General features: G+C 38.3%; 1 protein-coding gene and 1 long non-coding RNA gene across 2 annotated transcripts in view; one reads left to right on the plus strand and one right to left on the minus strand.

Annotated features, from left to right (window-relative positions):
* Nucleotides 1–17769: 17769 nt before the first annotated feature.
* LOC120145356 overlaps nucleotides 17770–24641 on the minus strand; it is a 30447-nt gene continuing 23575 nt past the window's right edge. Inside the window, exon 3 of the long non-coding RNA XR_005518126.1 lies at nucleotides 17770–17781. This is a non-coding gene — a long non-coding RNA (uncharacterized LOC120145356). The remainder of the gene's footprint in view (nucleotides 17782–24641) is intronic.
* LOC120145354 (endoglucanase 11-like) lies at nucleotides 18504–20121 on the plus strand. The gene is made up of 3 exons (XM_039159213.1): nucleotides 18504–18835; nucleotides 19102–19356; nucleotides 19455–20121. Exons 1-3 carry the CDS (start codon nucleotides 18683–18685, stop codon nucleotides 20112–20114), a joined length of 1068 nt encoding a protein of 355 aa, XP_039015144.1. The 5' UTR covers nucleotides 18504–18682; the 3' UTR covers nucleotides 20115–20121.

Here is a 24641-nt window from a genome sequence, read left to right on the forward strand (position 1 = left end):
GAGATAGTGATCGAGCTCAAACCCAATTCAGGAGGCCTTCTGGTTCTGTTAATTCTTCTGCACATCCTAGCAAGAGAGGCAGGGGTGATTCCTTTCAGAGAGGCGGTGCGAGTGTCAGAGCTGTGCATCTGGTGCTTCACTTTTCAGTCTACTAGACATGGTGAATCTTCTGGGTTGCAACCTTGCAGACATGGTGATTGCACAGTGATCAGTTTCTACAGTTCAAACACCAGCTCGTACTCCCGCCGTACTCAGAGTACTGTTCAGACTCCTGTAGGTGGTCGTACTAGGAGAGAGCACCTGGATCGGCTAATAGAGGCCGAGCATCTCAGAGTAGGGGTCCAGTCAGATCTGAGGCTAGACAACCTGTATTGGTTTACACTGCTAGACTTCGACAAGATCGAGATGGGCCTAATGTGACTGCAGGTACTATTACTATTCATTCAGTTCCATACTTTGCATTGTTTGATAGTGGCTCTACAAATTCCTATGTATCACATTCCGTTTCCGAGGGTCTAAATATTCCTGTTGAGAATACTGAGCGTTCAGTGATAGTTCAAAGCCCCTTAGGCAAATCCATCGTGTTGGATTGTATTTTTAGAGAGTGCCCTATAGAGATCAATGGGGAGATTTTTCTGGCTGACCTGATAGAGTTACCCTTTGAAGAGTTTGATTTGATTCTCGGTGTAGATTGGTTGGACAAACATCGAGTAAATATTGATTTTGAGACTAAGAGAGTTGTTCTGAAGACCCAGATAATCGAAAGATTGTAATGATCGGGGAACGACGTGGATTTCTGACGAATGTTGTGTCTGCCTTGGTAGCGGAGAGATGATCAGGAAAGGTTTCGAGGCGTTTCTTGCTTATATTGGACACTAGGATATCGCAATCTGATATTGAAGGCATCCGAATTGTCAAAGACTTTCCCGATGTTTTTCCCGAGGAGTTGCCTGGATTACCTCCAGATAGAGAAGTCGAGTTTAAGATTGAAGTCTATTCTGGTTCTACCCCGGTTTCAATGGCTCCTTATCGTATGGCCCCAAATGAGCTTAAGGAACTGAAAGTCCAACTCCAGGAGTTGTTGGACAGGGGATTTATCCGACCCAGTGTATCACCGTGGGGAGCCCCAGTTCTCTTTGTCAAGAAGAAAGATGGGACGTTGAGACTCTGTATCGATTATAGGAAACTGAACAAGCTCACGGTGAAAAACAAATATCCTCTGCCCAGAATCGACGATCTATTTGACCAATTTCGAGGGGCTTCTATCTTTTCAAAGATAGACTTAAGATCTGGTTATTATCAACTTAAAGTGAAAGATTCGGATATTCCGAAGACTGCTTTCCGTACTCGATATGGGCATTATGAGTTTTAGTGATGTCATTCGGTTAACTAATGCCCCTGCTGCTTTTATGGATCTGATGCATAGGGTATTTCGACCTTATTTGGACCAGTTTGTAGTTGTATTCATTGATGACATACTGGTGTATTCTAGAAGTGAAGCAGAACATAAGGAGCATTTAAGGATTGTTCTTCAGACTCTAAGGGAGAATAAGCTATACGCTAAGTTGAGCAGTGTGAATTCTGGCTCAACGAAGTGACTTTTCTTGGACATATCGTCTCTGCTAATGGTATTTCAGGTGGATCCGAGCAAAGTGGAGGCTATTCTGAACTGGAAGCAACCCAGGAACGTCTCCGAGATCCGTAGTTTCTTGGGTTTAGCTGGTTACTCCCGTCGTTTCGCTGAGGGGTTCTCCCTTATTGCAGCTCCTCTGACGAAACTATTGAGGAAATGTTCCATTTGTCTGGTCTGAAGACCAACAAGCTAGCTTTGAGAAATTGAAGATGTTTTAACTCAAGCCCCAGTGTTGATTCAGCCTGAATCTGGGAAGGATTTTTCTGTCTGCAGTGATGCTTCTCATTCTGGATTAGGATGTGTTTTGATGCAAGATAGGAAGGTTGTCGCTTACGTCACGTCAATTAAGTCCGCATGAGCGTAACTATCCTACTCACGATCTGGAATTAGCTGCTGTGGTTTTCGCTTTAAAGATCTGGAGACACTACCTCTACAGAGAGAAGTGTTATATGTATACTGATCATAAGAGTCTGAAGTATCTACTTACTCAGAAAGAATTAAATTTGAGACAACGTCGCTGGTTAGAACTTCTAAAGGACTATGATCTAGAGATAGAATATCATCCAGGAAAGGCTAATGTAGTGGCAGACGCCTTGAGCCGTAAGGCGATATCAGATCTCAGAGCCTTATTTGCCAACTTGAGCTTATTTGATGATAACAGTCTGTTAGCGGAGCTACAAGTTAAACCTACTTTGGCCAAGGAGATTAAGGCCAAACAACTCCTTGATAGCTCGTTGCTTCCTATTATGAACAAGTTAAGCAAGGATCGATTTCGGAGTATACTGTGGATCAGGATGGTATTTTGTGTTTTCACAGTCGTTACTGCGTCCCTAAAGATGATGAGTGAAACGAGTTATTCTTCAGGAGGCTCATAGTAGTCCTTATGCTATGCATCCTGGTGGGGACAAAATGTACAATAATCTCAAGAGCGCTACTTTTGGACTGGTATGAAGAAAAATATTTCAGATTTTGTGGCGAGGTGTTTGACTTGTCAGCAGGTTAAGGCAGAGCATCAGCATCCATCTGGATTGTTACAGTCAATTAAGATTCCTGAGTGGAAATGGGAGCGTATTACGATGGACTTCGTTACTGGTCTTCCTCTAACTCTTCCAAAAAGGATTCTATCTGGGTGATTGTTGATCGACTCACCAAGTCAGCGCACTTTATCCCTGTTCGGGTTAATTATCTCTGGATAAACTGGCTAAGTTGTACATTTCTGAGATCGTTAGACTTCATGGTGTTACGTTGTATCATATCTGATCGAGATCCGAGATTCACTTCCAGGTTCTGGAAAGCTTTGCATGAGGCTATGGGTACTCGTTTGAATTTCAGTACAGCTTTTCATCCTCAAACTGATGGACAGTCTGAGCGAGTGATTCAGGTTGGAGGATATGTTACGGGGCTGTGTGATTGATTTCCGTGGTAGTTGGGAAGATTTCTGCCATTAGCTGAGTTTGCTTACAATAATAGTTCAGAACAAGTATTCGCATGGCACCGTATGAGGCTCTGTATGGACGTAGATGTCGTACTCCTATAGTGGACAGAGTTGCATGATAGAAAAACTTTGGGTCCAGACTTGGTACGAGAGACTGAAGATACTGTTAGACTGATCGTGATCGCTTACGGGAGGCATTTGATAGGCAGAAGTCATACGCAGATAAGCGACGTAAGGATATCGAGTTGAGGTTGGAGATCAGGTTTTCTCAAGGTATCTCATGGAAGAAGTATTGAGATTTGGACGTAAAGGTAAACTGAGTCCGCGATTTATTGGGCCGTATCGTATTCTGAAGAAAGTTGGACCTGTTGCTATCAGCTTGAGTTGCCTTCCCAGCTCAGTCGTATTCATGATGTTTTTCATGTTTCTATGTTGAGGCGATACGTCAGATCCAGATCACATCATTCAGGTTGATGAGGTAGAGCTGAGACCTGATTGTCATATGAAGAGGAGCCTGTTCAGGTTTTAGAGAGAGATGAACGAGTTCTTCGGACTAGGCGTATCCCAATGGTCAAGTTCAATGGAGTAATCGTAGCCCCTCAGAAGCTACTTGGGAGACGTTGGAGTCAATGGAGATTCAATTTCCGCATCTATTTCATAAAGTAAATTTCGAGGACGAAATTTCTTGTAGAGTGGAGAATTGTAACAACCCGAAAAATTGAAAAAAATATATATATAATTGTAATTTGGGGTTTTAATTAAGTTAATTGGTGAAATTTGAGGATTTAATTGGAAGTTTTTAAACTTGTAGCATGTTTAAAAAGTGGAGGAATTCAGTGACCAATCACTGAATAATGCCAAGGAGTGTCGGCAGATTGTTCTTCTTCTTATATGCGTGCAAATTGATTCTGGTTTCATACCAGAACAATTTGCTAAGTTTTTACCCCACGCATCTCAACTTTCAACCACGATCCTGACGTCGTCCGACCTCCGATCATTGTTTTGAAAACACCATCGTGTCATCATCGAGCGAGGAACAAATCCCTTAGATTAATTGAAGCGAAACGCTGCCAAACGCCGGTGTCATCCTCGATCTCCGTTGACGGCGGCGCGTGGGGAGGTGGATCAGTCAAAGATTCGGCCGAGTCGAAATCGAGCTCTCCGCCGTTCAAAAATTTGAACCGATCTTTGTAAGTATCTCGAAATCGCTCAAATAATTTTTAGAAATTTTTCCGTGATTTTTAGAGCCCCGGAGGACGTCGCACGCGCCCACACGCGCCGCCGCAGGCGAGTGAACGCTGGAAAAATGGTTTTGACCGGTTTAACCGGTTTTGACCGGTTTAACCGGTTTTTGACCGGTTTGACCGGTTTGACCTCACGACCGTTTACCCGTTTACCCGACCCGACCAGTTTACCCGACCCGACCCGTTTACCGACCGTTGACCGCCCGTTGACCGTTGACCGTTGACCGTTGACCGTTGACCGTGTATTCTGGGAATTAATTCGTTTTGGTGCTATTCTGGGAATTAATTCAATGGGTGCTATTTAGTAATTTTCGAAAAAAAAATAATATTTTGGGATTAATTCGAAAATGGTGCTATTTGTGTAAAATGTTTTGAAAGTTTGTTGACCTACTTTGACCAACTTGACCGGCTTTGACCGGCTTTTAAACGACCTTTGTTTTCGACCGAGAATACTATCCTGATAGTTTTCGACGTCCCGAATCCGTTTTGGGGTCCGTTTTGCTAAATACAAACCCGAAAGTCTCCAAATTGTCAGTCAAAACCGTTGACTTTAATTTTGACCAAGAATTCGAAATTTTAGAAGGTCATACTTTATGTTTTTCGACGTCCTGGGTTTGATTCCGAAGTCTATTTTGCCAAATTCTGACCCAAAATTCCCAAATCGGCATGTGAACTCAAAAACGCTTAGTATCTTAATGTTTTGATTTTTTAAGAGTTTGGTTAAGGAATTGATTCGACAAAATATTTTATGAAGGTACTCGTGTTTCACCTGAGCAAGGATCAATTAGGTCCTGTTATCCGTTCGTCAGATCAGTCTGAACCGCGTAATACGAGAATTACCCGTAGGTTTCAGTATATTATTTAAATAATATTTAGATTATTAATTAGGATTCCAATAAGGATTTTTCCAATTCGTAGGGTCTAGCGCTGCAGCAGAACGTGATCGACATACCAGTAATAGGCTTCCCTATCTGATTTCCCAGACTGTTACAGGTGTGTTTCCTTCTGATTTCCGTATTTCTGCATATGGTTTTCTAGTATGAAATATTTGTTATGTTTTAAGTGATTAATCATTGTTTTCAATTTAATACATTCATTGTCATTTGGGGGGTATTGTTGAAGGAAGATTATCTGCAGACTTCTCGGCTTTGTGCTCAGGGTCTAAATGGCATGTGCGTTGGGTGTATGGTTGGGGAACCTACACAACTATGTGAACGGATGGGGGTAGTGTTCATGTTTAAAAATAAAATAAAAACTATTGCAAACCCGATTTCATTGAAAGATTTTATCTGTATTTTTTCTTATATACTGTATGGAGCACACTGAGCTTTTTAGCTCATTCTGTAGTTTTTACCCTTTTTCAGATAGTAGCAGACAGTAAGCTAGCAGATTTGGCATCAGTGGAAATCAACTACTTATTTTGTACGAACATATATTTCTATATGTTTTTCAGTTATGTTTGGTGACATGTATTTGCTATAATTTTGGACATATCTGTATATTAATATAATGTATTGTAAGATAAAAAAAAACCTCTGAATGGGATATGTGACCTTAGGTTTGAGTCTAACTCACAGACCGGGTCTAGGGGGTTACAAACAAGAAAAAGAACACTCAAGGATAAATACAATTGAGTACAAAGTGTTCTTGAAAGCAAATGAATATTGGATGAAAAATAGGCTTGAAATACTCAAACTTGAGGTTTGATGCTTTCTCTTTGATTCTCTCTTGATTCTAGTTGATTGATGTTTCTTGTTCTTGATCAATGGCTCCAGAACTTGTTTAAATACCCCTTGAATCAATTCTGAACGTTGGTGATAATTAGTGGGGATAATAGAGCCGTTTAAGTGTGAAAACAATTAATTTTTCTAGGTGGAGCATCTCATGCATCGATGCATGATCAAGTATGCATCGGTGCATTCGTGTAAAATTCAAATATTTTGACCGTTGGAATACTTGATGCATCGGTGCACCAAGTGTGCATCGATGCATGAAATGCATTCAATGTTTGAAAAATAGCCTGATGCATCGATGCATGGCTTGTGCATCGATGCATCAAATGCATTCGATGTTTTGAAAATATTCAGAGTGCATCGATGCATGGAGAGTGCATCGGTGCATGGAATGCTTCGATGTTCAATTAATTCATTGATGCATCGATGCATGTACTGATGCATCGGTGTATGCCTTTGAATAATTGATTTAAGGCTTGTTTTTGGTTCAAAATACTTTGTGAAAATTGTTTCAAAAATAGTTTAAGTACAAATCACAATTTTACACATTTAGTAGGGATTAAAATTGATCTTGAAAAACTTGGAGTAATAATTTGATATTCGGTTAATTGAATCGAATATAAAATTGTAAAATCATTTGTAAAATCTTAAATTCATTTAACTTAATTTGTTATATCGAAATATCAAAAATGTTTTCAACAAAGTTGATTGCCAAGGCATTGAAGATATATGGTTCGACATAAGATTGCCACGGCATATCATCCGTAGACAAATGGCCAAGCAGAGATATCTAATCGAGAGATCAAGCATTTTAGAGAAAGTGGTGAACCCAAGGCGTAAGGATTGGTCGTCAAAGTTGGATGAAGCACTTTGGCGTACAGAACTGTATTCAAGACTCCTTTGGGATGTCACCCTTTAAGTTGGTGTATGGTAAAGCTTGTCATCTCCCGTTGAGCTTGAACACAAAGCTTATTAGGCCATCAAGCGATTGAATTTCGATGCTCAACTAGCTGGGGAGCAGAGATTACTTGAACTTAACAAAATGTAAGAGTTTAGAGCACAAGCATGTGAGAATGCTCGGATATACAAGGAGAAAACCAAGAAGTGGCATACCAGAAACTGATACCATGACATTTTTATGAGGGGCAACAAGTTTTGCTTTACAACTCCAGACTCAAACTCTTTCCTGGGAAACTCAAATCTCGATGGTCAGGACCATTTGAGGTGCATTATGTCTATCCCCATGGAGCTGTTGACATCAAGAGAATAGACAATAGGACGATCTTCAAGGTCAATGGTCAGCGTCTGAAAGCCTACAATAGAGTTCCACCACCACACAACAAGGATGTTTACGTCTGCACGATACTGAAGCGTGCCCAGAGGAGAACCAAAATTCCAAAATTCGATTCCACGGCATTGAATTTGTGTCTGTACATAAATAAAAATTTAAAATTTAAGTTTTTCTTTATTTTTATTTTTATTTCATTTTGTAATTAATTTTTGATATGATTTGTAGGGACCACAGTGCTGCAAACCGTGCAAGGAGCGGTTACCAAAAGGAGGAAAGGACAATGCATTAATTGGAGAGATATTCTTTTGATTTGTTTTTTTTATTTAATTTAATTTCTGACATTTCTTTTTCTCTTTCCATAGACTTGTCCTATCACCATCATTACCTTTTGGCAGTTTTTTTTCCTTCCCCATCCACGCACAAACCCCCACCCACTCACTCATTTCTTAACCATCCTATCACACATTTTCCCTCTTAAATTTTTAACTTTTTCTTTTCTCTTTCTTTATTAATTTTTCTCTTTCATTTTAACTTTTACTTTTTCTCTTTCCTTCATTCATCTTCTTCTTTTGTTATTCTCTCCATAGCCAAAATACATCCAAGTTTTTAAAGCTTTCAAAAGTTTCTTCCTTTATCATTTTGAGTTAGGATTTATTTTTACCGAGTAAACTAATGGTGGTTTTGGACCCGATGTTATAGACATCGTGACACCGCTCAAGTGGAAGAAATTTACCCATCATCCTAGTTCGGTGAATACCTCGGTGGTTAAGGAGTTTTTACGCGAATATTTCCAAGCCCAACCAACACTCCATCTTCGTTCGCGGTAAGCAGATCCGTTTTACACCTTATGCTATTAATCGTTATTTTCATTTGCAGGATGTTGTGGATAACCATGCCAAGTTCAAAGAGGAGGCTGATAGCAACACATACGATGGGGTCTTGGAGGACCTTTGTTTTGAAAACACTGAGTGGAATGGGCGTCAAACGATTCGATACTCGGTCAACCGAGAACATCTTCAGCCGCGCGCCAAGTTATGGAATCACTTCCTTAAGCATAAACTCATGTCGACTTCTCACAACACGACGGTATCACTTTCACGCTTATTGTTTTTACATTCTATAATGGAATCCCGTCCGATCGATGTGGGTCGCATTATTGTTCAGCAAGTTAACGACTGTTTGGGTAAAAAGGCAAGTGCTTTGGTGTTTCCTAACTTAATTATTGCTTTATGTCGTAAGAAAAAAGTTTAGGAAAATGCTTTTGATGAAATTTTACCTGGTTTATCGGGCATCACTAGAGCCAGACTCCCACTACTATTAGGACTTGAAAATCCTAAATCTAAAGAATCTGTTCATGAGCAATCTGCAGGTACTACACAATCAAATGACGAGGCAAGGTTACTTGCTCTCGAGGAAGCTGTGATGCAGACTCAGACTCATCTACATGCTCTACACGGTGACATCCGTAACTTCTTTGGATATGTGAAGCATCGAGATGTTGTGGTGGAATCGTTGTTTCAAGAAATTATTCCCCACGGTCAACAAAATTTCCCTGGTTTCTCAGACGAAATTCTGTCGGCATTTAATGCCAAGGAATCTCCAGAGCCTGAGCACGATGTAGCCGATCCTCCAGTTGATGACCCTACTCCTGATATACACCGGTCTGAGACTCCTGAATATTCGCCCACTGTCCCTATCGAGGAATCACCTAGTCCCGTCCCTGCACCCAATCCTTTACATGTACAACGTAGTGGCAAACGCATCAAGACCACAGCTGGATGCTCCAATATTGCGCATTATTACTCCACTTCATCCGAGTCCAGCCCAGCACCTATACGCAAGCGCACCAGACGAGGAGCTGCTAGCACCTCCAAGGCAACACCACGCACTCATTGCGGTACATCTCTTACATCCATTCTCATTTAGTTGCATTTCATTGCATGGCATATATTTTATTTAGTATAGTTCTCTTTCAGCATTGAGGACAATGCTTCCCTTAAGTTTGGGGGAGGTATGGTTCTTGGTAGGTCATATGCATGATAGCATTAGCATAGGTTTATGCCATGACATCAGAAAATGGTAGGAAAGTTAGATGAAATGTTTTGAGGATACCCGATGATGATAATGTTAGGCTAGAATCTGAATATAAATGACTGTTGAAAATGATAGAACTCACTCTAGGGCTTGATTCTTTGTGAAAAACTTTTACACGATTTGTATGTTATCTATACTTAGAAAATTTAGAAAATTTTTATGAAAGAACACTAGTTAGTTTTGGCATTGAAATATAGTTTTGTGCTTAAAAGAAAAATAAAAAACAAACTCCCTTAAAAATGAAATTGTGAATAAATGCTTAGGCATAGCTGTAGAGGGACACTCCTCTTTGCCGTGGCATTGCCTGGAACTTTCTTGAATAAATGGCAGCCTTGTTCATATGAGTGAATGAAAGTAGTCACGGGATGACTCTACTTAACTAACTCAGGGGTGGAAGGTATGATCCCTTTCATGTAGAGTGTGGGAGAGTAGGTGTGATGAGCTGACTCCCTTCGTAACAACATTAAAAAATCAAAGAAAAGGGAGTAAAAATGTGCTTAATGAATAAGTAAATGCCTTGGCAAAAACTAGGGGGCTTGATTAGAAATAGTCTAAGTTTGCTAAGTATAGATTGGATAAAATCACGCACACACACTACCATAAAGGATCTTGACCTAGGGAAAAGTACTTGAATTCTTGATAAGTCTAGCATATTGAAGCCTATTTTTTCTGAGGGTTGAAATTCAATTTTATCCTACTGTCTTACTGTCAAACATTGCCATGACATTTTACTTATGTAACTACTATCCATTGCTTGAGGACAAGCAATAGCTTAAGTTTGGGGGTATGTTAACTTCCTAAAAAGGCTACTTTTAAGGTCTTTTTCACTTAAGTTATTGTTTGTTTAAAAGCTCATTTTAGGCATTTTAGGATCATGTAGTTGCATATAGTGCATTTGTGGTGGTTGTGCTATTTTATTTCTTAATGGTGCTGTTTGAGGGAAAGGTGCAGTTTGTTTGTGGTGTGCAGGGAATAACAAGCAAAAGGATTCTTTGGGAAGCAATATCGCGGCATCACATGTTTCTAAAGCAGATTGAAATGCCTTGGCATTTCCGGCGCAGAAAAAGACAAAAAAAAATATCTCTGTATAAGGACAGCTGGCACTGGACAGCTGTCTCTGCACGTGAAGGATTGCTGTAACCGCCTGCCAGAGCTGCCAAAGGACCACTGCCACTTGGAGGATAAGGTTCACACCTAATATGTGATTCTAGGGGTATGAGGGGTATTTTGCACCCAACAACCTCATCATTACCCCTAGATATTTTTTATTATATATGACACATCATGGGGAGAAAAAAAGTGGAAAAAAAGGAGAGGACACATACGGTAGCAAAAATCAGATTTTTATTTTTCCTTTTCCCAAATTCTTCCTTGGGATATTCCTCCATTGATAAAGCTCCAAGGAGTGGCGAGCTAGGAGCCGAAAGGAGCTAGCGAGCTAGGTGGTTCACGGTGGCCGAGATGAGACCTCTGGTGGCGCGTCGAAGGCTTCTTCTCAACTTCCCTTTTTGCTGCTATTTTATATTTATTTGTGGGTTGTTGGAACAAATATTTTCATGACTTTGTGTTTGGATATTTTGAACCCCACCATGAACTAACTTATTTGGTGGTGGTTGATTTAATGGTTGTTTGAACTTTATTTTTAATGGTATATTTAAGTTTATTTTGGTTCTTTATTTTCTTTGCTTATGAATGCTTCACCATCTAGGCTTGTAAGAGGCATGGAAATGTCCATTTCTTAGATGAAGGTTAGGTATTCGGAAGAATCCTAAGCTAAAAATACTTGTAAGTATTCGGAAGAAACGCAAGATAAGATCCTCATAAGCAATGGGTTATAGTATTTTCAAGGGGCTTTGAACCGGCCTAGGAATATTATAACTTAATCCCTTAGATCTCGGAAGAGGCTAGGCTAGGATTTCAACAACTAAAAAGGGTGTATTTATCAATGGGGTAGGCTGACCAACATCGTTGAGTGAGAGCAGATGCCGTGGCATCCTATTCTGTTAGGTTCTTTAGAACACTTTAGGAAAGCCCTGTCGAGTAAGTAAAGACCAGTTAGCTTAAATATACTTGAGAAATAAGTTTAGCATCCTTAGATCAATCCCTACCATTCATTCTCTTGGAAGCTTGTCACGTGAGGATTATTTTCTTTTCAGTTTATCTTTATTTACTGTTTTTACCATTTTTCATTGCATTGACATTTCACCATACTCAACATTAAACAACCATCATTGCCATTACATTTCCATTTGCTACACCATCAGACCATCACTACATATCCACCAGTATATATATTTACATTACCGTGACATTTGTATATATCAAGACTAACTATACTTAGATAATTTAGTGCATTACTTTGGTTAGACTTTAGAAATTTCACCCAATCCCTGTGGAGACGATACTCACTCATCATTATATTACTTGAGCGATTGTGTATACTTGCACATTATTTGCGTATAATTTATAGTACTCACAACACGCGAACAAGTTTTTGGCGCCGTTTCCGGGCATTGGCAGCCTGAAGTTATTTAGTTTTGCCAGAGCATTTTATTTTGTTTTGTATTTTTATTTGTGTATAGTTTACTTGATACTTTTGTTTTATTTTCAGGTTTAATTAGTGTATGCCTAGAAGAAATTCTGAAGAGCCTTTGGAACCAATAGAACTTGAGATTGAAAGACTCTTTAGAAGAAGAAGACGTGCTCAAAGAAATGTGTATCAAATTGGAAACCAAGGCATTGGTCAGGATGATGGAAATCATAATGCCGCGGCATTAGACAATGCTGATCCTGCTGTTAGGCCGCGCGTTATTTGTGATCACTTAAATCCGATACTGGATGATCTGAATCTTGGGATTGTGGCACCTGAAATTCAAGCTGTACATTTCGAGCTGAAACCAGTCATGTTCAACATGTTGAATTCTATTGGTCAGTTTGGGGGTATGCCAACTGAAGATGCCAGGAAACATATTCGCAATTTTCTGGAAGTTTGTGATTTTTTTCGCCAAGAAGGAGTGCATGAGGATTTTCTGAAATTAAAGTTTTTTCCGTATTCGTTACATGACCGAGCAAGGGCTTGGTTGAGTGGTGTACCAGCCGGTTCTATGGAATCATGGGCCGATCTTTGCAAGAGTTTCTTATTGAGGTACAATCCACCAAACATGAATACGTAGCTAAAGAATGAAATATCTTCTTTTTGCCAGGGCGACGACAAATCCATGTATGAGTGTTGGGATCGTTACAAGAGTTTGCTTCGAAAGTGTGCAAATCATGGTTTTCATGATTGGACTCAAGTAGTCATGTTCTATAATGGAGTCAATGCACCCACGAGGATGTTACTGGATGCCTCGGTAAATGGGACATTGCTGGATAAATCACCTACTGAGGCGTTTGCTATATTGGACAGAATTGCTAATAATGATTATCAGTTTTCTTCCTCAAGGCTTGGGAGTGGAATGAGAACACCTGGAGCATTTGAGTTAGATACCAAGGATTCGGTGTCCGCTCAACTCTCAGCCATCACTAATATGTTGAAGACCTTATAACGTTCCACTGATGTGAAGGAAGTGAAATCAACTAGCCTGGCATGTCTGTTATGCCAAGGCAATCATCACGAGAGCGAATGCCCAACCAACCATGAGTCCATCAACTTTGTAGGTAATTATAATCGAGGCAACAACAATCCTTATTCTAACACTTATAATGCTGGATGGCTTCAGTATCCCAATTTTTCATGGGGAAATCAAGGAGCCCACAATGTTAATCAACCTACTCGACAACAGAATCAAAATGAGCCTCAAGGTTACCAAAATACTATGCCATGGCATAATTCCAATAAAGGAGCTTCATCTTCAGCAAGCATGAGTTCATTGGAAGCTACAATTCAAGAGTTCATATCCACTACGAAGACAATGTTGCAAGACCATTCTACTTTAATTAAGAATCAAGGAGCTTTACTTCATAGTCAAGGCGCCTTACTTCAAAGCCATAGCTCGTCTCTGAGAGCTTTGGAAGGTCAAGTTGGTCAGATTGCTATGGATGAACAGGTCGTTGAATGAAAGAGCCAGATGTTTGCGGTTGAATGCGGAGCTTCCCAAACACTTCTGGCTGAGGCTATTAACATGGCGTGTTATCTTATCAATAGATCGCCAAGGGCATCATTGGCTGGGAAAGTTGCAGAAGAGGTATGGACTGGTCATGAAGTTAGTTTTGATCACTTACAAATTTTTGGTTGTCCTGCTTATGTGCATGTACCTGCTGATGAGAGATCCAAACTTGATGCAAAATTGAAGGAGTGCATTTTTCTGGGTTACAAGGAAGGTTGTTAACTTCCTAAAAAGGCTACTTTTAAGGCCTTTTTCACTTAAGTTATTGTTTGTTTAAAAGCTCATTTTAGGCATTTTAGGATCATGTAGTTGCATATAGTGCATTTGTGGTGGTTGTGCTATTTTATTTCTTAATGGTGCAGTTTGTTTGTGGTGTGCAGGGAATAGCAAGCAAAAGGATTCTTTGGGAAGCAATGTCACGGCATCACACGTTGCTAAAGCAGATTGAAATGCCTTGGCATTTCTGGCACAGAAAAAGACAAAAAAATATATCTCTGCATAAGGACAGCTGGCACTGGACAACTGTCTCTGCACGTGAAGGACTGCTGTAACCACCTGCCAAAGCTGCCAAATGACCACTACCACTTGGAGGATAAGGTTCACACCCAACATGTGATTCTAGGGGTATGAGGGGTATTTTGCACCCAACAACCTCATCATTACCCCTAGATATTTTTTATTATATATGACACCTCATGGGGAAGAAAAAAAGTGGAAAAAAAGGAGAGGACACATACGGTAGCAAAAATTAGATTTTTATTTTTCCTTTTCCCTTCTTCTTCATTGGATATTCCATTGATAAAGCTCCAAGGAGTGGCGAGCTAGGAGCCGAAAGGAGCTAGCGAGCTAGGTGGTTCACGGTGGCCGAGAGGAGACCTCCGGTGGCTCGTCGAAGGCTTCTTCTCAACTTCCCTTTTTGCTGCTATTTTATATTTATTTATGGGTTGTTGGAACAAATATTTTCATGACTTTGTGTTTGGATATTTTGAACCCCACCATGAACTAACTTATTTGGTGGTGGTTGATTTAATGGTTGTTTGAACTTTATTTTTAATAGTATATTTAAGTTTATTTTGGTTCTTTATTTGCTTTGCTTATGAATGCTTCACCATCTAGGCTTGTAAGAGGCATGGAAATGTCCATTTCTTAGATGAAGGTTAGGTATTCGGAAGAAACGCAAGATAAGATCCTCATAAGCAATGGGTTATAGTATTTTCAAGGGGCTTTGAACCGGCCTAGGAATATTATAACTTAATCCCTTAGATCTCGGAAGAAGCTAGGCTAGGATTTCAACGACTAAAAAATGTGTCTTTATCAATAGGGTAGGCTGGCCAACATCGTTGAGTGAGAGTAGATGCCTTGGCATCCTATTCTGTTAGGTTCTTTAGAACACTTTAGGAAAGCCCTGTCTAGTAAGTAAAGACCAGTTAGCTTAAATATACTTGAGAAATAAGTTTAGCATCCTTAGATCAATCCCTACCATTCATTCTCTTGGAAGCTTGTCACGTGAGGATTATTTTCTTTTCATTTTATCTTTATTTACTGTTTTTACCATTTTTCATTGCATTGACATTTCACCATACTCAACATTAAATAACCATCATTGCCATTGCATTTCCATTTGCTACACCATCAGACCATCACTACATATCCATCAGCATACATATTTACATTACCGTGACATTTGTATATATCAAGACTAACTATACTTTGATAATTTAGTGCATTGCTTTGGTTAGACTTTAGTAATTTCACCCAATCCCTGTGGAGACGATACTCACTCATCATTATATTACTTGAGCGATTATGTATACTTTCACATTATTTGCGTATAATTTATAGTACTCACAACACGCGAACAAAGGTGTCAAAGGATTCAAGTTCTGGGATCTATTTGCGAAGAAAATTGTGATCAGTAGAGATGTTGTTTTTGGTGAACAGTCCATGTTGTAGTAGAAGACAGGCACAACAGTGGTGAATTTCGAGCAGTTTCCAGTTGAGAAAATAAAAACTTCTCAACCGACTTCTGGTGGTTCCGCTACGGATGATTTGCAGGATTATAGTCTCACCAGAGACAGGGTGAGACGGACGAATATAAAGCCTCCGAACAGATTGGGTTTTGAAGACTTGGTCTATTTTGCACTTACTATTAGCAATGACGATCCGATTACTTTTCATGATGCAGTTACTAGTCAGGAAAACGACAAGTGGATGGCTGCCATGGTTGAGGAGATGGAGTCTTTGAATCACAATCGTACATGGGAGTTAGTTCCCCTTCCTGAGGGTAAGAAGTCGATTGGTTGCAAATGGGTGTATAAGAAGAAACCAGTAGTAACAGAAAAAAAAGAGAGAAGTTCAAGGCTCGCTTGGTAGCAAAGGGTTTTTCATAGCAGAAATGAGTTGATTATGATGAAATTTTTTCTTCTGTGGTCAGGTACACTTCAATCCGAGCAGTACTTGCATTGGTGGCTAGTTGGGATTTGCATTTAGAGCAGATAGATGTTAAAACTGCTTTTTTGCATGGTGATTTAGAGGAGCATATCTACATGCAGCAGTCTGAAGGTTTCACTCAACCTGAAAACGAGCATTTAGTTTGCAGATTGAAGAAATCTTTGTACGGGTTGAAACAGTCTCCGAGACAGTGGTATAAACGATTTGACTCCTATATGATCGCGATTGGCTACAATCGATGTGAGATTGATTGTTGTGTCTATGTTAAGAGCCTTGATGATGGTTCTTTTATTTTCCTGTTACTGTATGTTAATGATATGTTGATTACTGTGAAGAACATGGATGATGTTATCGATTTGAAAACCTTATTGAGTCAGGAATTTGATATGAATTTTTTTTCTCTTGTGGTCAAGCACACTTCAATCTGAGCAGTACTTGTATTGGTGGCTAGTTGAGATTTGCATTTAGAGAAGATGGATGTTAAAACTGCTTTTTTGCATGGTGATTTAGAGGATCAGATCTACATGCGGCAGCCTGAAGGTTTCACTCAACCTGGAAATGAGCATTTAGTTTGCAGATTGAAGAAATCTTTGTACGGGTTGAAACAGTCTCCTAGACAGTGGTATAAACGATTTGACTCCTATATGATCACAATTGGCTACAACCGATGTGAGTATGATTGTTGTGTCTATGTTAAGAGTCTTGATGATGGTTCTTTTATTTTTCTGTTACTATATGTTGATGATATGTTGATTACTACGAATAACATGGATGATGTTATCGGTTTGAAAACCTTATTGAGTCAGGAATTTGATATGAAATTTTTTTCTCCTGTGGTCAGGCACACTTCAATCCGAGCAGAACTTTCATTGGTGGCTAGTTGGGATTTGTATTTAGAGTAGATGGATGTTAAAACTGCTTTTTCCCATGGTGATTTAGAGGAACAGATCTACATGCGACAGCCTGAAGGTTGCACTCAACCTGGAAACGAGCATTTAGTTTACAGATTGAAGAAATCTTTGTACGGGTTGAAACAGTCTCCAAGACAGTGGTATAAACGATTTGACTCCTATATGATCACGATTGGCTAAAACCGATGTGAGTATGATTGTTGTGTCTATGTTAAGAGCCTTGATGATGGTTCTTTTATTTTTCTGTTACTGTATGTTGATGATATGTCGATTACTGCGAAGAACATGGATGATGTTATCGGTTTGAAAACCTTATTGAGTCAGGAATTTGATATGAAAGATTTAGGTGCTGCAAAGAAAATTCTTGGAATGGAAATTTACAGGGAAAGAGACTCAAGGAAACTGTGGCTATCTCAACGGGGTTATGTTGAGAAAATGCTAGAAAGGTTTGCGATGAGCAGCGCAAAACCAGTTAGCACTCCATTAGCGGATCACTTTAAGCTCTCATCAGAACAGTGCCCGAAGACAGATAAGAAACTGAAGATATGGAAAAGGTTCCATATTTTAATGTTGTTGGCTGCTTGATGTATGCTATGGTATGTACTCGTACCGATTTAGCTCATGTTGTTAGTCAAGTTTGTAAGTATATGTCTAAACCTGGTAAGCAACATTGGGAAGCAGTCAAGTGGATATTTCGATACTTAAAGGGTACTATAGGACATGGTATTGTTTTTGGTAGTCAAGGGGTAATCCTTTGGTTGTAGGATATGTGGATTCAGACTATGCAGGTGACTTGGATAATAGAAGATCTATGACAGGGTATGTTTTTACTCTTGGTGGAGGACCTATTTATTGGAAGTCTACTGTTCAATCTGTTGTGGCACTATCTACAACTGAAGCTGAATACATGGCAGCGGCTGAAGCTGCAAAAGAAGCTTTATGACTCACTGGTTTAGTGAGGGAGTTGGGTGTTCAGCAAGGTGGAGTTCAGTTGCTTTGCGACAATCAAAGTGTTATTCACTTGGCTAAGAATCAGGTATATCGTGCTAGAACTAAGTACATTGATGTACGTTTTCACATGATCAGAGAGTTGGTTGCATCTGGAGAGGTTTTGTTTCAGAAGGTACATACTGATAAGAATGCTGCTGATATGTTCACCAAGCCAGTTACGACAGACAAGTTCAAGCATTGCTTGGACTTGTTGAATGTTTCGAGTTGTTAAAGAAGTAAGGTAACCCAACCACATTGAATGTTTCCTAAAGGGTAGGATATTCGCCAAGGTGGAGATTTGTAAGGTATGACTCATAAATATACCGGTAAAGAGGACAGGGGATGGAGTGGAGTGAGCGAAGCGAATGCAGCGAACATCAACTATCCTTACAAATAAAGTCTCGTAGTGGGGGTTACGATTATGTGGGTTGGGGGTGCTGGGGCACAGCCCCCGCGGTATGGTACATGGTTAATTTTGTAATTATGTACCAGGATTTTCTATTATAAATAGAGATATAACCTAAACCTATGAGACATTGAATAAAATTTCTAGCGCCGCCTAGGCACCGAGGACGTAAGCACATTGCCGAACCTCGTTAAAATTCTTGTGTTCTTTCATTTACTTTTCCCGATTCTTCAACACATACTCATCCAAACGTCTTATGGGCCGAGGTAAGAGCAATGAATAAATTAAACCACCTTTGTTTTTGGTATATTCAATGACAATGAGTTTTTGACTAGGTCAGGTGGGTGATGGCGACACCGATCATTACTGTTGGCAGCGGCCCGAGGACATGACCACATCCTGGCAAGCCTACAAGGTGGATGAGAAGAACCCAGGATCGGATGTTGCAGGCGAGACGGCTGCAGTAATGGCATCCGCCTCCATTGTGTTTAGGAAAACAAACCCACATTACTCTCACCTACTACTCCATCATGCACAACAGGTAAACCTTGCCATCTTTCTTTACATATTGCATTTAGTATGTGCTATTGGTAACCAAAAACTCAAGTAATTAACTAATTTTATGCTTATAATTAATATTTTATTTTTTTTGAGTAAATTACATATTTGGTCATCCCACCAATTCTGTTTTGGTCACTTAATTATTTTAAAAAAAGTAATACATAATGTTACGTTTTTGTTTCGTTTGGTTTTGGTTAAAAAACACAAGTAAATTAACTATTTTTTGGAATTAAATTTTATGGGCAGTTGTTTGAGTTAGGGGACAAGTATAGAGGGAAGTATGATGAAAGTGTAAGGGTGGTGAAAGGGTACTATCCGTCGGTGAGTGGGTTCAAAGATGAGCTGTTGTGGGCAGCTTTGTGGCTATACAAAGCCACCGACAATGAGGCTTATTTGAGTTATGCTTTAGACAAGGCAAATGAATTTGGTGGGATCACTTGGTCCATGAACGAGTTCAGTTGGGATGTCAAGTTTGCTGGTCTTCAGATCATTGCTTCAATGGTAACATAAAATTTCACACTTTTTAAGTTCTGTTGTATTGATTATACGAAAGTTTCATTTCCGGTCGATTTCGGTAACATTTCATTATGTGTATGCAGTTGTTGGTGGAAGAAAAGCATAGGAAACTGGCATTCGAGCTTGTATTGAAACAATATCGTTCAAAGGCCGAGTACTATTTGTGTGCTTGCCTTAACAAGAGCAACGAGAGTAATGTGAAACGCACCCCGGGAGGTCTATTGTACGTCCGACAATGGAACAACATGCAATACGTATCGAACGCAGCATTTCTTCTAACCATATACTCCGATCATCTCCAAACATTGAATCGAAGGTTGATATGCGACCGCGGTGAGTTAGGATCGGAAGAAGTCCGCGTGTTTGCGAAATCCCAAGTTGATTACATCTTGGGAGAGAATCCGAAGGCCACGAGTTACTTGGTCGGATACGGTTCAAGGTACCCTCAAAGGATGCACCATAGAGGAGGATCAATTGAATCCTATGGCGAGAACAAGGGATTCATAAGGTGCACTCAAGGGTATGATAATTGGTTTCATAGAAAAGGACCAAACCCCAATGTTATTGTCGGGGCACTTATCGGAGGGCCTAACGAGAAAGATGAATTCAGTGATGATAGGAAGAATTTCATGCAAACCGAGGCTTACACTTATAATACAGCAAGCCTTGTTGGGGTTTTGGCCAAATTGCATGGTTTAGAAGATGATGGAGTCTTTAATAGTCCTTTGACTGCTTCTAGATAAAGTCCCCCAAAACTTGATTTCTCAAATGTTGTATACACAGGAAAAGATTTATTTTTTTGGGTAAACTATGCATTTAATACCTAAACTATCAATTTAGATCGTTTTAATACCTAAGCTTTTAATTATTTTCAAAATCATACGTAATGTCTAGTTTTTGTTTCATTTTAGTACCCACCATTAAAAAAATAATGCATTTAGTACCTAAACTATCAATTTCGGTTTTTTTTAGTACCTAAACGTTAAACTTTTTCAAAATTTAACGTTAAATTTTGAAACAAAAACTAAACTTTATGTATGATTTAAAAAAGATTAAAAGTTTAGGTACAAAAACGGATCTCAACTGATAATTTGGGTACTAAACATGTAATTTAACCTTTTTTTAGCAGATTCAGAGAAGTCCTTGAGTTTTGTCTGAATCTAAATCTCCTTTTGATATGATATACAATCTCCAATGTTAGTTTGGTACATTTAAAGATTCAGAGACCTATCAGTAATGTTTTGTACTTAATAATGGTCGGAAGAAAGTAGAGCAAACAAACAAAGCCACGGCATTTGGGCCTTCTTTTTTAGGGTAAACTATATGTTTAGTACCTAAACTATTACTTTAGTTTTATTTTGGTACCTAAACTTTATGTTGTTTTAGAATCATACTTAACGTTTAATTTATGTTTCATTAGTACCTTATCGTTAAAAACTTAACGGTGATGCTGAAATTTCATTATAAGGTGTTGTCATGTTATTATTGAAAAATATAACATGCCATGTCAATAGTTCTATTAATTTTTAATGGAAGGATACCCAAATGAAACCTAAATTAAACATTAGGTATAATTTTGAAACAAAATAAAACTTGAGTACCAAAACGGAACAAAAATGATATTTAGATACTAAATATGTAATTTACTCTTTTTATTCATTAATTTTTTAAATATTATATGAATCGGCATATGCCCCATTTTAGGAAATTAACCGGGCTATGTGAGAAATGATTTGTTTTATATGATAGTATATTATAATATTTTTTACTCTATTAATAACAGACATATACTTTAACATGACTATTTGAATTTAAGTCTTTTAGAGAGATTAATATTTTCTTTTATAACTTTATATATACACTCATATCATAAGATAAAAATATTCAATCGTTCTTGTGATGATTTGATCATATCTCATTTATTTAAACATATAAACATGTCGAATATAAATATATAGTGACTTTAGTATATAATTCATTTTCAATCGTATCATATAAATACATAAATAAAGTTATGTATGTAACTCCCATAATAAAAATAAGAGTCCATTTCAACCCAATATCTAATCTTATCAAAACTCCTTGGGAAGGCCACCTAATGTATATTATGGTCAAATATAATTGGTTTCTTCCTCGTAATCCTTAATTGACTTCTAGAAGAACACATCAAGACTTTCATTTTAGTCAAAGTTGGTGATGCCTCTTATTTTCTTTCCTTGTGTAGCTCTTTCCCATTTTTCCTTTTTGAGAAAGTCTTAGTATGCGTATTAAGGTGATGTAACCCTCCTTTTTGAGAAAGGTAGATTTTATCTTTTCTCTTATCTTGGGAGGACTCCAACCCGTGAAAGTGACATGGTTTCCGTCCGGTTGAAAATGATATATTTGAATTGGGTTTATTAGGAGAATGACTAAAGTTGTAAATTGCCCCTAAAGTTACCTAAAGGCTGAAAACCATTAAGGGAGATGATGTCAATGGGCAGAAGCTTTATTCCTCTTTTTCATCCAACCTTCTCTCATTCTCTTCTCCATTCAAATTCATTATTCTTTTCCTCTTTTGGTGGATTTAGAAAAGGCGATAACTTTGTAAATCTTTCCTCTCCAATACGAAAATCTAAGGTAAGAAATGGAACCCTCATCCCTCAATCATTCATACAAGTGTTCTTTTGTAAACTTTGGCCATGGGAAAACTAAGTGGGGGTTTAAGATGAGTTTTGAGATTTTGGGATTCCTTGGTGTTCTAATCCGCTTTTAGAAATTAGGAAACATGTTTATAACTTTCCTAAACCTTTAAACTGGTTGGTAACTCATTTTCATTGATTATTATATTGAGAGAAGTGGGAGAAAACTCAAAAGTGAAGGGCAAGGAGAAAAAGGTCCTTGGGAACTTTGAGTTGTTCTTCAGTCCCTAGGCACAAGGTAACCTACTTCTAACATTCCTTTACTACTTGTAGATCACCATATAGAGTTATGATGCTTGTGTGAGTCCATGAAACTATTTGTGTGTATTTGGAGGTTCTAAAGCATGAAAACGGGATTAAATGTTATTCTTGTATAAATTAAAGACCTTTTATGGTCCTTGTATGCCAAACAAGCTTTAAACATCGAATAGGGACCTTAGGAATGCTTTAGGATGAATTTGGGAGGGTCTTAGTTGAGTGAAACAAAGCATTATGGGTCGAGGGTATCAGTATTGTAAGAATAGTACCATGCTGCCCATGATGAAGGAACAAAACTCAAAGAGTTTGTGAAGAGAGTATCGATACACTATCTAGGAGTATAAATACTGCTCGAATGGTATCGATACTCAGGGCCTAGTATCGATAATCGGGGGATTTTTCAAAACATTGAACGTAAATTTACTACCGATACTCGGAGTAGTATCGATACATAAATAGGATTATCAATACACTTGTGAATGTTGTGCTATAACTCTATTTTGGAATTATAAGGGAAACCCAAGGGGTTCGATGGGTGAAACCTCCTAATAAGCCTACAAGTGGAACACCCTAACAAATCGTATAAGAACATTAGATCTTAATGAGGTAAGATTCCATAAGACTTATGTCTTGTTTGATGCTCGGGAAACGACAAGGACACCAGAGCCACTTGAATGACGTTTGTGTGGTAGATTAAGGATTATCTGGATATATCCAGCCCAGTGCTTGGCACCTTAAAATGCTAGTCGGATGAGGTGTCGATGCTAAGTGACCTAGTTCTATCCCAAGTACTCTAAATGAGTAGATTAGTCGAGTGAGTTCCAATGCTATGCGACCCGTACTCAGCTTGAGTGGTAGGGAGACACCGATGTTGTGTGACTCGGGTCCCGTCTAAGGTTCTTAAGTAAGCAAAGAGGGGTGTCAGTTTCGTGATACTAAGTGACCCTGAGCTACACTATGATGCTTAGTCTTGCTGTTGTATTAGTGTATACCAATGTTCACAACTATACTTGTAGCATGCCCATGTGTTGAATGCATGTAGTATAGTAAGTTTATTTGTGTGACACCTAGCTTGTAAGCTCAGCGTATGGAACGTGTTTCTGTGCACAGGTCTTTCAGTGCCAGATCGAGGAGTTCGTCGCCGGATTCAGGACTTCCAGATTTGATCTTTATTAGTGTGCATCTCGTATGTTATAGAGGGCATGTACCATCATAGACCCAATTGCTTATTGAGTCGTAACTCTATTTTTACTTATGTATTTTGGAGATTTTTGTTGGGAGCTCACCGTATTTTAAGCATTTATATTTTGTAAACTTTTATCACATTTTGATTTTTATATTATCATGAACGTCGTATGGGGTAATCGATTTTAAAAAAATGGTTAACTACTTGTGGTTCCTTGTGACATTCTAATCATCCAAACCTTGGGTCGGATCGGATTAGGGTGTTACAATGTAAGGCAAATTAAGCATATGATAATACAAACACCATTTAGCTGAAATATTATATGATGATATTATCAATCTATCCTATATTATACATAATATATACATATAACATATATACACAGACAAATTAAGCATATCCATATAGTCGAATTAACCAAATATACTTTTAATTTCATAAACACATCAACTATGATTGTCATATACTTTTATTCCGTACATATACGCATACTAAACATAAGGCATGAAGTCAAAATATACCTTCCACTTTTAAACACCTCTATTGGTATTAAACATGCTTTTATTATTATATCTTTATTGAATTAATTAATATTTAAGAATTTTATATCTAAACATAATTAAGAGAATATTATAGATAATTCAAATCAATCGTATACCTGTAATCACATTTCAAATAATTTAATTCATAACCTTTAACACATTATATCAAAGAATTTTATTTCATTCAAAACACATTTATAATGACCTAAAATTTTTAGGTCAATATTTGAGTATAGACCCGAATCATAAATAAACTCAGTAAATATGATTAGAGAAATAATAAAAAGCTGGAAGTCTCACACTGAATTCTCATATAAATGAAATAGAAACTTCTATTTTGTTCTTTCATTGTCAGTGAATTAAACAATTCGTATGGCTATATAAGTCGGGTTCTGTATATGGTTCGTAATGTACACCAAAATAAGGGAAAGCAAGCAAGTTTCCGAGCAGAACGATAACAGAGGAAAATATATTGGATTCATAATACGACCGACACATGATTTTACGTTTCGAAGATAAATTTATAAAATTTTAAAGAGATATAAATGATTTTATATAATTTTTTAATTTTCTTGTGATAATGCGGAAAAGTGTGTCATGTCATTA

This window comes from Hibiscus syriacus, unplaced genomic scaffold, assembly GCF_006381635.1.
Source record: "Hibiscus syriacus cultivar Baekdansim isolate YM2019G1 unplaced genomic scaffold, ASM638163v2 tig00110893_pilon, whole genome shotgun sequence".
Lineage (NCBI taxonomy): Eukaryota > Viridiplantae > Streptophyta > Magnoliopsida > Malvales > Malvaceae > Hibiscus > Hibiscus syriacus.

What these genes read in the sequence shown, in the direction of transcription:
- LOC120145354 (XM_039159213.1), top strand. Translation starts at nt 18,683, where the DNA reads ATGACCACATCCTGGCAAGCCTACAAGGTGGATGAGAAGAACCCAGGA. An exon ending in TACTCCATCATGCACAACAG is followed by an intron (nt 18,836 to 19,101) that starts GTAAACCTTGCC and finishes TTTTATGGGCAG; the next exon opens with TTGTTTGAGTTAGGGGACAA. An exon ending in TTCAGATCATTGCTTCAATG is followed by an intron (nt 19,357 to 19,454) that starts GTAACATAAAAT and finishes ATGTGTATGCAG; the next exon opens with TTGTTGGTGGAAGAAAAGCA.